This window comes from Sminthopsis crassicaudata, chromosome 1, assembly GCF_048593235.1.
Source record: "Sminthopsis crassicaudata isolate SCR6 chromosome 1, ASM4859323v1, whole genome shotgun sequence".
NCBI classification, from domain to species: domain Eukaryota; kingdom Metazoa; phylum Chordata; class Mammalia; order Dasyuromorphia; family Dasyuridae; genus Sminthopsis; species Sminthopsis crassicaudata.
This window is the reverse complement of record NC_133617.1, coordinates 221,981,482-221,996,465: the sequence shown is the minus strand read 5'-3', so window position 1 is coordinate 221,996,465 and position 14,984 is coordinate 221,981,482. Positions and strand designations below refer to the sequence as shown.

General features: G+C 33.5%; 1 protein-coding gene across 2 annotated transcripts in view; it reads left to right on the top strand.

The window, feature by feature from the left end:
- RAB31 (RAB31, member RAS oncogene family) overlaps positions 1 to 14,984 on the top strand; it is a 171,251-nt gene that overhangs the window by 110,799 nt on the left and 45,468 nt on the right. For both annotated transcript variants that reach the window (XM_074274945.1, XM_074274952.1), the window contains exons 4-5: positions 4,077 to 4,148; positions 5,516 to 5,622. In XM_074274945.1, the coding sequence (XP_074131046.1) occupies positions 4,077 to 4,148; positions 5,516 to 5,622 (179 nt within the window). The remainder of the gene's footprint in view (positions 1 to 4,076; positions 4,149 to 5,515; positions 5,623 to 14,984) is intronic.

Genomic DNA, 14,984 nt, shown 5'->3' with positions numbered 1-14,984 from the left:
GGTCTGGTCTTTGGAATGCACCCTGTGGCGTTTTCTCATGGTGTTTTGAGTACTCTGACCTTGGATACTGTGGCCTCTTGCTTTAAGAAACAGATCACTGGAAAAAGTCAATAATGTTTCCTTTATGATTGAATTTATATAACTTATAGTTTTCCATGATGGCTGCAACATGACTTTTGGGATCTTGAAAAGAAACTTTTTTTTTTTTTTTTTTAATCAGCTGCCTTCATCTTTCTTTTGAAACCAAAGATAGAAAATGTTTGATTTTTGACCCTTCAGGAAACAGATTTTTCAAAATCATAAGAATTTTCTAAGTCTTCAGTGTATATTATTTTCCAAACTGATTGACTAGGATACTTTAAAGCAAAGAGTTAATTCCTTAAATATTGCAACACTGATTGTTCCTAAGAGATTTATTTCAGCTTTTTTGTCTGCAGATCATCAAACATGCAAACAAATCAAATTAGAATGCACAAGCAGGTGTGTGTTGTTAAACTCCAGAACATTTTTCTTTATCCTGCAAAGAAGAAAAACTATGATAGACCTTGAATCTTTCTCAGGACTTTAGACAAATATCAGCAACTAGAATTGTGAAATTTCTGGCTTATAAAATGATGATTAACAAAATCAACTCTCTTCCTTTTCCTCATTTCTCCCTCTCCCTCTCTCTCTTTCTCATTCCCTTCCTCCCTCCTCATTCCTCCTTTCTCCCCTCCCCCTTTCTTTCTCTCCTTTTCTCCCCTCTGTCTCCCCTTTTTTCTTTCTCTACAATGTATATGACATTAAAATATTTCACTATAACATATGTGTATGTGTGTGCGTTTGTGTATATATTTTATATGTATAGAATAGAAAGTTTCTTTCCATGAGGAAATCAAAATCTATCAGAAATTATTCAATTCCATCACTAACTCTGTAATGGCTCTCCTGTATAACTTGGACAAATTACTTAATCTTTCTATTTCTTACTCTGTAAAACAAGGGATATAATTTTTGACCTATCTTGATCCTGTGAGGAGTAGAAGAAGGAAGTAAATTTTAAATGTTTCCTGTTTTATAGAGCTTTTTGTACCCTTGCCTCAAGAGCATGTACTCTTGAATCAGCAGCTTAGTTGATTCCTTTGATTAAACTTTCTTCTGCTGACTGGTGGCACTGTTCTTTGACCCTGGACTGACTTTGGGCTGTTTGCTTTTCATCGAATTCCTCTTTCTGACTTTGACACCATCCCCAATCTTCCCCCACCACATGCACCCTTTAGAGCCCTTGTTAAAATAATTGTTCTGAATTGGGCTGGAAAAAAAATTGTCAAAACAGAGGCTTCATTTAGGGGATTATAATCTATAAATAATATTTTTATCTATATAGGGGACTGAAACTATACTATGGGGAACATCAAAACTTGTTAGCAGGAAGTATACATCATTGTTGTCTTGGTAATCCTAGTGTCTCCCACATAGTAGGTATTTAATAAATGCTTGCTAACTGATTGATTCTCATGGAGCATAGTGACCTCCTATTGAAATGTAGGAATTTTTTATATAGAGAAAATTTTAAGATCCTAGCTATGTGCATTCTTCTTTAGCTGTTCAGTTTTTATGGCCAGTTTGAATGATAAAAAATTGTATCCATCTCCAGAGAAAGAAATGATAAGAGTCTGAATGCATATCAAAGTATGCTTTTTAGAAACTTTATTTTCCTTTTTGTCTGTTTTCTTTCATAATGTGGCTGATATGGAAATATGTTTTGCATGACAATACATATATAATTTGTATCTAATTGCTTGCCATCTAAGGGAGTGGAGAGAAGAAAAGGAGAGAATTTGTAACTCAAAATTTTGAAATGTGGTTCAGTGGATAGAGCACCAGCCCTAAAGTCAGGAGGACCTAAATTCAAATCTCATCTCAGACACTTAATACCTCCTAGCTGTGTGACCCTGGGCAAGTCACTGAACCCCAATTGCCTCAGCAAAAAAAAAAAAAAAAAAAAGAAAGAAAGAAAAATTGAAAAACAAAAGTTGAACTTGAAAAAATATAAAAATATTCACATTAAAAAAGAAAGATATTCACATATTGTTTCCTAAAGGAAAAACATTTGAACCAGTGTTCTAATAATCACTCTATTAAAAAGTCGGAATTTAATACCATGTTTTACTTCTTGTAGCTACAAAACACAACATGGAACTGCTGCTATTTTAAATAATCTATATCTATATCTATGTGCTTTTTGCCTTTATTCTACAATCATTTCTGTACTGGTATTTCTAGGTGGAGCACTAGATAAAAAGCTGGACCTGGAGACAGGAAGATCCGTGTGCAAATTCTACCTCGGAAATATATTAGCTATGTGATGCTAAACAAGTCACTTAAATTCTGCTTGTTTCCTCAGCTGTAAAATAGGTATAATAGCACCTATCTCTTAGGGTTGTTGTGAGGTTAAAATGAACTAAAATTTCTAAAGTGTTTTGTTAGGTTCTTACTAAGTGCTAATGAGATAATGAGATATTAGGTTCTTACTAAGTGCTAAGTCGGTACTTGACAATTCTCTAGTATCCTCCCAGAGAATGGGTGTGGGATAATGCAAGGGCTTCTGGGAAGAATTACTTCAACCAATGAACTTGCTCCTCCTAAGCATGCAAGCTCTTCCCCTGGAAAGGCTGGAACTAGAGAATTATCAAGTACTTGACGATTAGGTCAAGAACCTAATATCTCATTATCTCATTAGCACTTAGTATGAACCTAACAGTGTTTTGCAAACTTTAAATCACTATATAAATGCTAGTTGTCCCTATTGTTGTCATCATCATAATCAAAAGGAACCACCTCCTTCTTTTCCAGATTGATCACTGATGTCTTTAAATAGCCACCATATGATAATGTAACAATTTTGCAAATGAAATACCTTTTCTGGAGTTTTTAAATGAGGCTCAACCTCTACAACCTTTATAGGAATTTTGTTTCATTGAGAGCTGCAAAATTGGGCCTTATATTGTGTTTAATGATTTATTTTGATGAATTTATAACTCTTTGCTTTCCAAGGTGGGTTCAACAATTCTTTCTGAACTGAGACTTTGTATACAATTCTGTTAAAAAAATATGACTGTATATGAAGACTCTATCTGTATTCTTATAATATTTAAGTGAAATCCTTCTTGCTTCATAGACATTTGATATTTTAAATTGTAGGGAAGGAAAGTAGATTCAGAGATCTTCATAGGTAAAGGTAGAATGAATTTCCTCAATTGGAGAGAGATCTAGTAATTCAAAGAAAATAAGTGGAAGGTTACAGTCATTTAATCAATAGACAGATATGTTGAATATTCATCAGGTTCTCGGCTTACTACTAAGTCCTCAGGATGATGGGATGATGTCCTTATAATAAAAATTTCTGAACTGCCTAACTTCCCTTCTCTATCTTGCCTGGTTCTCCTCTCTCTTCCTTTTCCCTTTCCCTTGTTTCTTTTTTTTTCCTTTCCTTCCCTTCTTCCTCCCTTTTCTTCCTTTCTTCTTTCTTTCCTTCCTAATAAGAATCTTAGCACCAATGATATTGTTTTTATAAAGCTTTTGAATGGAATACCTTCTATTGTGTGCTTTATTAGGGTTCTTAAAATAATCCAATGTTGTGTGGAGTTAGACTGATATAGAAATATTTTAAGGTGTTTAATCTCCAGCAATCACTTGCTAAGTGTTGATGATGACAATTGTCATTCTTCTGCCATCCTATCCTATATCTTTTCCCTTGCTATTATAGAATTCTCTTTGTCAGTGACATAGAAAAGAAAATCAACTGAATGAAGAGTAATAGAAAAAAAAAAAGGAAAATCTCTTAGACAAAATTTAAAATAAAATTGAAGTTTGGCAGTTTTCAAAGAAGAGGTCATAGAGTTTTGTAGGTATATGCAGAACACTAGGAAATATTCAGTGAAAATGATTTTTTAAGTTATTTAATATAATTTTTGGGGAAATACCAGTGGAAACCACTATCTTAGACAGATTTGGGACTAGAATCTTGCATTTGTTCTGAAATTACATTAAGTGTATTTATTTTGTTCTAATTGCATTTATTTTTCCTTAAACAGTTCCATTCATTGGCACCCATGTACTATCGGGGATCTGCAGCAGCTGTTATAGTGTATGATATCACTAAACAGGTAAGATGGGCCAAACTGAGAAATAATATCATATTTCTCCTAACTTAGCATAGGAAGGCAACAGCTCATTCCTTTGCTTGGGTCTCTCAAATACACTGCAGAGTTTTTTAGTATGCAGCCTTGCATCACCAGGAAATAATGATCCTCAGGAGCTAAAGTGGGCTTTTCCATATTGCTTTTATTTCCCAAGGGCTTCAATGCATGTAGATGTACAGCCTATTCTGAAATAAATGAGCTAACCATACTTCTTAGAGAGCAGATGTTTATTAACTCTAAGAAAATATTTTACTCTGTTTATTTGTAGGTAGAACTTTGAAAGTTGTCTTGACCAAATTTTTTTACTTTTGAGGACAGAAAAGAATTTGCAGAATTTTGTACACTGTTATAAGATTCTTGTTTTCTGACAATGTTCCTGTGGCCTTACTACAGGAAATTTATGATCTTAAAATTCAGAGAGAAAGAAAGAAAGAGAGAGAGAGAGAGAGAGAGAGAGAGAGAGAGAGAGAGAGAGAGAGAGAGAGAGAGAGAGAGAGTTGTGTAAATCTGACAAAATGAGGTTATAGGATGTGCATTAATGGAACCTTGCAGAAGTCTGCTGACATTTTATTTATCTCCTACAAATTGAATTATTTACTTTTAGTTTTGAAAGGCTGACTCAGAGCACTAAGGCATTAGTTTAATGACCAATCACTGCTACCATTTATGAATTTGTATCACTTTGCTTCTGTATTCTGTATTCTTTGGCTCAAGGACTGGAGGGAGGGTGTGAATGAAGGGCAAAATGGAAAAGAAAACTTCAGAGCACAAAAACTATTCTTCCTATTGAACCAAACACGAAAGAAGCCCTTTATCCCTGACAGAATAACATCAGTCCTATTATTTGTTATGGAGAAAAGTGTTAGTAGAAAAGCGTTTCACTTTTATCAAATGTTTAATTTTATTCCATGAGTGAGTTTTATATTTTTAAAGTATTATCAAAAGTTATTGTTTTTTTATTATCACACTCATTTCTCAATTGCCTTCACCCCTCACCTAACATAAAACCCTGTCTCATAACAACAAAAGCAACAGAATCCCACTAACCCAAAACTGACCAATACAATAATTATATTTGATAATATTTTGCACCACAATCCTTTTTGTGAAGAGAAGTGCATTGAAATGTTTCAGATTGTGTGAATTATATTTTCAATGATAGTTTTATATTTACACAATACAGAGAGTAACATTAGTCACATTATTCAAAAGAACCAAATGAAAATTCTTTCTTCATCAAACTGTAGTACACTTGTAATGGCAAGAAAATGTTGGATGTTTAAAAGATTCCAAGAAACTTTCTGAATAATTTCCTTGTTCTTTTGATTTAGGATTCTTTTAATACCTTGAAGAAATGGGTGAAAGAATTAAAAGAACATGGCCCAGAAAACATTGTAATGGCCATCGCTGGAAACAAATGTGATCTCTCAGATATTAGGTAATATACACATATACACGGTTAATTTTGTAGGTGCAATTACAGATTATTACATTAATACTTATGTATAAATTGAGAAGATTATGCCAGTGGTGTATTTATTAATCTAATCAGTTATTTAACTGGTGTTTGATCTTTTCATTCTGGATCCTCTAGTTCAGGTTCTTTATTTTAAATATTAAGACATACAAGTTCTATAAACATCAAGTTGTTGTTCTTCATAATTGAAGAGGGAGGAGATGCTGTGACATACAAGTGAGTTGGATTTAAGTGAGGAACGCTGTGCAAGGTCACCTGCCTCATTTTCCCCTCCAGAGCTACCTGGGCCCTGTGGCCGGATATAGATCAGGACAGCTGGAAATGGCTCTGAATGCAATAGGAGACTTAGACCTTTTTAAGCTAAGGTCTTCAATAGGTCTCAGTTTGACTGAGGTCACACTCGTTTAGTGATTAAAGCTAGGTAGCAATTGAGGTAAAGAATTTTCTCTTTTATCTAGTCAAACACACACACACATACACACATGTGTACATATATACATACACACATATTTACATACAAATCTGGGAGGGGAAGGCCCTCAGAGTTTCTGGCCAATTGCTATTTATATTCACTTTGAGTCAATCAGGGCCCAAACAGTGGGCTTGGTCTGGGACCTATTGTTGACAACCAATGTTGACCTGAACCAATGATTTAGGTTCAAGATTTTGTGTCTAAGGCCATATGACTACTTCATAAGAGGACCTAAGTTTTCACCCTTAGACCAGAAGTCTTTCTTCTATTAATCTTCCTTGAATAAACAACTATAAATTTGAGAATGAGCTGATCAATAGAGAAATCAAATCTGCTAAATATTGGTCCATATTAATTATGTCATACAATAGTGATTCGGTTATTTGGCAGTTAGACTTAGAGCAACTTCAGATTTCCAAACATACTTGGCAGTAAGTTAATCAACCTTAGCTATCTAATATGTAGTTCCATACCTGAAAGTAAGAGACAGATTCTTTGAAGAGTGAAGAATATTTCCATGAGTATTCTGTTCATTCTGTTTCTGCCTTTCCCCTCATCAAGGTGCCCCACAGCTTCCTCACAAACAGCTTCAGACATTTGTAATGTGGGTTTTTAGGTCTCCAAATGAAATGAACACCAGCAGCCGGAGTATGTAGGTATCAGATGAAAGTACTCTAGATGAATTGGAAGGGGCCAGGAAGGATGTATAGAAAAAGGTCACACTATGAATACCACAGCTTCAAGCTAAGATACATCTGACTGGGGTGCCAGTTTCATTGAATAGAAGCAAGGCAGTGAACCTCATTAAGCAAAGCTGTTGAGGCTGAGCAGTCTCAAACAACAGACTGTCCATGAAATTGCTCCTTTACCCATTGAACTAATAAAGTGTTAATCCCAGGTATAATTGTTATACTCTGCCCTTCAGGAATCCTGGGATGAAAGGTATATACATAAACCTAGAAACAAATATACTTTGTGTCTTTGTGTATTTTATAAATATTAGTGAACAATAACAAAAAATATCATGCTGAAACAATTTCTAAATAATATTCTACAAACAATAAATGTACTTTATTTAAGTATGTCTTATAATATTCTTCCCTTTCATTATGACATTCCTAGAAATAAGTCATGTAGGGGTATCACATAGTTTCTCTTTTTAGTTTTTTTTTTTTTTTTAGTTTTTAGTTTTCAAAATAAATGCATAGTTTTCAACATTGATCCTTCCAAAACCTTGTTCCAAATATTTTCCTCCTTCCCTTCTCCTACTCCCTCTCTTAAATAGCAAGTAATCCAATATATTTTAAATGTGTGCAATTCTTCTGTACATATTTCCACAGTTATCATGCTGTACAAGAAAAATCAGATCAAAAAGAAAAATAATGAGAAAGAAAATAAAAGGCGAGCAAACAATAACAAAAGAAAGTGAAAATGCTATGTTGTGATCCACATTCAGTCCCCACATAGGATCTCAAATTCACTATGCCCAAAACAATTCATTTCCCTTCCTCCAAATCCTTCCTCTTTTCTCTATTTCCATTGAGATCATAATTATTTTAGTTTAAAACTTCAAAAAAACCTCAAAACTTCTTTTCTCTAATTACTCACATTCTCATATGCATCAGGGGCAACCAGGTGGTATTGTGGATAGAGTGCTAGGTCCTGGGGTCAATCTAGAAACTAGGAAATAGGTCCTACTTCAAATCTTTGGACAGAACTATCTGTGTTACTCTGAGCAAATTATTTAACTGCTGTTTGTTTCACTTTCCTCGACTGCCAAATGAGGATAATAACAGTACTTAAATCTCAAGATTGTAAAGATTAAATGAGATAATATTTGTAATGTTGTCTCTGTCTCCCTTTCTCTGTCTCTCTCTCTCTGTCTTTGTTTTTATTTCTGTTTTTGTCTTTGCCATCACATAGCTCCCATCTTCAATCAAATCTTCATCATCTCTTATTTCAATAGTAACCACTAATTGGTCTCTCTGTCTCTATCTTTCCCCTCTTTAATTCATCCTCCACATAGCTTTCAATCATCTTCCCAAAGCATAGTTTTGACCAGTTTATTCGTCTAAAAAAACCCTACTGTTTCCTTCTTGCATCTAGGATAACATGAAAATGCCTCTGTTTGGCTTTTAAAAGCCTTTATAGTCTGTTTCCAATCTAATTTTTCCAGGCTTATTACATATTACTCTCCTTCACAAACTTTATATTCCAGCCAAGTTGGGCTGTGGTTTATTCCACATAAGATGATAGTTTATCTTTTCTCCATATATTTGCTCAGGCTGTCTGAAATATACTCCTTTATTTTTTCCACTTATTAGAATACCTTGCTTCTTTCAAACTCTGCTCAAGTGCCATTTCCTCTAGGAAGACTATCTGGATTTATTCCAGTTACTAGTGCCTTCTCATAAGAAATTATCTTGTATATTTTCCATATACATTATTCCTACTCTTCCTGCATTCCACAGAATATAAATTTCTTGAGGTTATGGGCTATTTTATTATTTTTTTTCTTTGTATCCCCAGAAAATAGCAAAGTGCTTGGCCCAAAGGAGGCAATTAGTGAAAATTCAATAAAGAGATAAGGTTTATCAATGGTTAACAGCTCTGTGTATCTCTCCATGACCTTCATCTCCTCTCTTTCTGCCTTTCAAAGACTCAGTATTTGATAGTGGAACGAAAGTTCCTTCAGGGTATCAGGGTCATCATCAAACCTCAGGCTTGATTTTTTTTTTTCTATTTTCTTCAAAGATCAAGAAACAGGAAGGGCTTTCCAGCTTTGTTATATCCCTGAGGTTAGGTGATTAAATCCATCTAGAGTCATACATCTGGAAGCAAAATAATCAAACAAGGAATGTAAATTGTGAGAGGTATTGTGAAAGGTATAAAATGTGATAAATCTTTAATAAAAAAAAAAAAGAAGGTATGTATTTATATGTATGTATACATATATTTATACACAGACATACACACACACACACATATATATATATGTATGCATGTAGAGTAGAAAAAGTAAGTGGCAAAGGTTATTTTTTTATTAAATTTGAATAGTAACACAATGCTAATGCCTCATTTTTAAGGATAAATACAATGGACAAATTCAGATTCATATAAAATAATTAGAAGAGTCTCTTTGCCTTATAAAAAGGTTAGAGATGCATTATAATATAGTAGAATGAACATGAGATGGGGAGACAAATACCCCAAATTCTAGTTTCTGCTCTGCTTTTTGCTATCCATTCTGGACTTTAGTTTCTTAGAAATGAGAGGATTGAACAAATGAATCTCTTATGGCCCCTTCCAACATTAAATCTAGGATTTGTAATGAGATTTTTTTTAAATAGCACTTTCTTAGTATATTTAAAATCTTTAAATTTACACAAAACTATGTAATCTTGGTTTTCTTATTTTTTTTTTAACTTGACATGTCCCTCAGAATTGTATGTATGAAATATACATATATATATAAAACCCCTAACTCTGAAGCATCCTAAGCTCTTAAATTCTCAGTCAGTACTGTTATAGGAGTTTTCTCCCTTGACTGAGATTATAAACCCTTTATAAATGAGTAGAATCTAAAAGTTGTTGAGGTGGAAAAATTCATTACTTTGAGGCGAGATTGGTGATAAAACCTTTAAACTTAACCTTGGGAAAAAGAAGAAACCGTAATCTATAAGTAGGCTAGGCAATTAGTAAATTGATGAACTAGAATTATGTTTACATGTCTATGATCCATTGTAATTATTAGTTCCTTGAACTACGATGTCTATAATATCATTGTTGATATATACATACATATAATGATACATACATACATATAATGATAATATTTACATAGTTTTTAAAGTTTGCTAAATATTTTACAAATATTATCTCATTTGAGCCTCACAACAAACCTGGGATTTAGGTACCATTATTATTCTCATTTTACAGATTAGGAAACAGTAGTGGAAGAGATTAAATTACTTGCCCAGGCTCACATGAGCACCAAATTTTTGAGCTTGTCTCCATAACACCATGTTCAGCACTCTGTCTACCATACCACTTACTATCCATATAGTTAATGGTCTTTCATAATTGACTTTCATTCAATTGTCAGAAGTAACCTAGGGAATACAGTTATTTCCTCATTAAATTTGTGAAGGTTTGGATCCTTTTAACTTTCCCTAAATAATTGATTTGTCTGCTGAGTGGTTTGAGTTCAACTGCTGTTTTTGAAGTTTAGTTAAATGTCCATTTCTAGATGTAAGCTCCATGAACTCTCTTTTCCATTTTTTTTTTTATTACCTCTATAGATTTTCTAGTTCTTAGTTCTATGCATAGTATTGCTTAATAAATTAAATTAGTTCATTAATATAAATATTATTGCATATGGTACTGAATTTGGCTTTATAGAGGGAATAAGGATGAATTAGACATGGTCCCATCCTCATACAGCTTCCAGTATTATAGGGGAGATAAGACGTGGACACAGATAACTATATCAGAAGGTGGGTTGTGATAAGTATCACAAGACAGGCACAAACAAAAGTGCTTTGACTGTACAAAGAAGGGAGAGGGAGATTTTTGTTAGAGAGATTAACAAAGCTTCATAAAGAGATGGTGTTTGAAGGGAACCTTGAAGTATGTGTAGAATTTCCACAAGCAGAGATAAAGGTTGGGGAAGACATCCAGAGAGCTGGAAAGACAGAGTTGGGGAAAGCATAAAGGATGGGCTTGTTTCTTTGTTTGTTTGTTTGTCGGAAGATTGGTCCTAAGTTATGGAAATATCATTTTCCAAAATAGAATAAGGCTCTTATTAAATTTTCACTTGTTATTCCCAGAATCCTAAGTAGGATAAGGTTTATAATTAAGCCTCATGCAGATAATTTTGCCTTTACATATGGGGTTAATATCTTCCAGAATTATTTCTTTCCTTTTTCTATCACTGCATATGAAAATGTGTTTTATTTTGATATATAATTTTTTTTTCCTGATGTGGTTGTGGACAGAGTTCTTGGAAATTTGTCATTACACAGAACTGTCAGTTATGACCCTCCTAAATGTAATGTGACTTTAGTACATCCCTTGATATGGTAGCCTTCAGTCTTGTCACTTAGAGATTCATGAAAATCTATCACATGTCACCTTTGTGACACAGAGATCTCTATCTGCATAGTGTTCATTCAGCAGAAAAGGAATTAACATCAACATCCTTCTTTGCAGGAAGGGCGGGTGAATTACAGACTTATCTGACTATGGAATAATGCCTTTTAAAATTGGATTTTTCTTTTACTTATGACAGAGTGCTGCTCAATTTAATCAATCCAACAAGAATGTATTAATTATGTATGCCAATATTGTTCTAGGCACTAAAGGATACAATGATAGAAAAACCCCACCAGAACCAACCAGTCCTTTCTTTCTAGAAGCTTAAATTCTGCTTGGGTCTTAAAAGATAAATTTCTAGATATACGAGTATTTGAGACTAGCAAAAGCACTACCTTGTATTTAATTGACTTATTATCATTGTAGTCCTTATTTCTGCCACAATACTTAATTGAGGTGATTAGTATTCACCTCAATGAATACTAGGTAAATCCTTTGGTTGGACAAGATAAATTCTTCATGCTTTACATGACATACTTATTTAGCTAAAACATTCCGAGTGAAGTAAATCTCCAGCCTGTAATTCAATATTAGAGTTAGGCTTAGATCATCTCTTAAGAGTGAGATATGATGCATATACTGTCAAAAATGTGTGCATGGCTTATCCCTGAAACAATGAAACAATCTTCCTCTGGAGAGGGGTTTATAAGGGCTTAGTTGGAATGGAGGGTTGAGGATGCCTTTATCCAGTCTCATAGGCTGGCTGCCTTACTAAATAAATATGTAATAAAGAAGCAAATAATGAATTTGCATCGCCTCTATTCCCTTGGTTATTTTGGCTTTCAGGAATGTTGGAAGCCAATTCCCCTAAATACCACGATAGACAGTACACAGTGCTCCAGGTTTTGCTAATCCATGTATGATTAAACCAAAATTAAATAAACACTGAAGAAATAGGCCTCTCACACATGCTTAACACCATCTGACAAATTGCTCTGTTTCTTTGGGATTTCAAAAGCCTCATGTCAAATCGTAGCGTGTTGGTTTTTTAATAATAACTAGAGATACCATGTAATAGCTTATATAGCCCTGGGTCTTAGCCAGATCTTCCATTCAGAGCACTTCCATATTTACTACAATTCAAAACCAAATGGCCCATCTACAATTCTTTGGGTAGTTTCTTTTATTTTCTTTGGGATCACCTAATAGTTTTAAAGGAGTAAAATCTTTAAAAGTTGACGTGCTTCAGATACTGTGAAGTTTCCTGTTTACTGGAATTTGGGGGCAGGGATTATCTAAACTTTTGTGGAAATCAGCCTGCCATTGCAGTGATGGGTCTTAAGTTAAAGAAATGAATAGCAGTAGAGCTGGCCCTTTAAAAGAGCTAATATCATTCTTGTGTTAGTAACTCATAGAATATGGTATTTATGAGCAGAGGGCTGAGTTAATTGCCAGAGTGTAGGCAGCTCAGAGACTGGGTTTAGGGAGAATACAAAAAGATACTGGTTTGAATGAGCATATGTGTGGGGGCTAATCTATCTAAGGGTTTGTGTTGTGACATATCAAATAATATAGGTTAAAATGTGACCTCCCAGGTAGAAAAGGTAGGGTTGGGACAAATAGGTTGAAAGACAGGTAGAAGAACTTGAAGTTTTGTAGGTTAGGGAGATATTTAAAATTTTTGAGCAGGAAAGTCAGAAATGGAAGTGGTAAATAGAAGGGATCAGATTGAAGAGACAGTAGAAGCAATAACTTTAGATTAAATTTAGATTTAAATCTAAAGTAAAATTTAAATAAACTTTAGATTAAAATTCAGCAAATAACAAATATTTATTGTGATTTAGCTTGTACTACCGTAACCTGACAAGTCAGGAGAAAATTGAAACACAACAACTATGTAATTTTCATTTACTCATACTATCATGAATCTAATATCATTTATATTCACTACATCCCTATGAAATAGGTATGAAAAGAAGCAGCTAGTTAATACAATGGATAAAAAGTGCTAGAGTTCAAATCCAGCCTCAGACATTTCCTAGCAATGTGACCTTCTGCAAGTCATTTGATCTCTGTCTGCCTCAATTTCCTCAATTGCAAAATGGGGATAATAATAGCACCCACTTTTCAGTGTTATTTTGAGAATCTGATATTATCTGATAGCTATTGTTTACATAACTTCTACCATGGGCCAGGTATTATGCTAAGTGCTTTACAAATATCCCAGATACTTGTAAATCACATTATAAATCTTAAAACATTGTATAAAGGATAGTTAAAATAAAATTAAAATCCCTCTAGATGTTAAAATTTTCCTGTTCAATTTGGCCATGGGACCTAGAGAAGGGAAGAGGAAAGTTGTCAAGTTTTGGGAATTTGCAGTCCAAACATTATTTCCAATCCAATAGTTCCTTGGTGCCTCTAGGATGAAATATAAGCTCTGTTTGGTACTGAAAGCTCTTCACAATCTAGCTTCTGGTCAACTTTTCAGGTTATTTAGGTGCTGCTCTCCTTAGTGCAATCTGTATTTTAGCTAGCCTATTTAGTTGGCTTTTCTTCAGGTACAGCATGCCATTTTTCCTCTTTGGGCCTTTGTTGAGACTGCCATCCCCTATGCCTTGAATGCACTTGTTCTTCCTCCCTGCTGCCTTTTAGAATTCCTCGTTCTCTTCTGACCTCAGTTCAAGTTCTTCTTAAATGAATCTTACTCTAATCTCTTAGCTGCTAGAATTCACCAGAACTTAATTTATATTTACTTATTATTTTTAACTTTGATTAAAACTTTTCTATTTGTATTTACTTATTATATTTTGTGTTTTATATATAAAAGTATTGTTTCTTAAAGTCATTTGATTTATTTTTTATTTTTTGTATTCTCAACACAGAACATAGTTCCTGGAATATTATAGACGCCTAATAAATTCTTGTTGCTTAATTCTTGCAACAGATGAAGACTATAATTAAGATTACCAGGTAGCTCATTAAATCTATAATTTCTAGACAGACTTTGGAAAATGGAATGGCATCTATTCAGTAGCTAATTATTCTGCAATGATTGTGAACATAGAGTATTCTACATTCAAACCAATCTCAAAAGTGATCCTTAGGAACATTAACACTTTTTGATGTCCTTCAAACTTTCAGAATTGGAGATGTAAGATGGTAAAAACCCAAGATGAATTCAGATCAAATATTTTAAAATTCTTAAGCATAAAAAAATTGCTAAGACCATCAAAAGCAATAACATTTTTATTGAAATATTTTTTTATTTTTATTTTTTGAAATATCAAATGATTGAAATATCTGAATCAAATATTGAATTTTCCTAAGGTCCTATTTTGTGAATACCACAGTCTCCATTCATAGAGTGAACTCTAGATCCCATTCATAGATTGTACTCTTAAAAAAGTAATTAATTATTTAAAACAATTACAAAAATAAAGAACAAAATAGGAAAAAAAAAAAAAAAAACATTGTCACCTGCACAGCAGAATATGAGAGAATACAAAATATGAAATAATAAATTTTAGTTTCAATAATAATGCAATACAATAATAAATAATACACCATGCATTCAGAACTTTTCCTATTCTTTGCTTCTTTGTAGGTTTTCTTTTATTCTCTGCTATGTACTTTTTACTTCACTCTTTCCCTCCTCTTCCCCCCAAGCAATTTACAATTAAATGCAGATATATATATATGCATATATGTATACATATGCCTATATACATAAACATCTATATCACTCACATATATG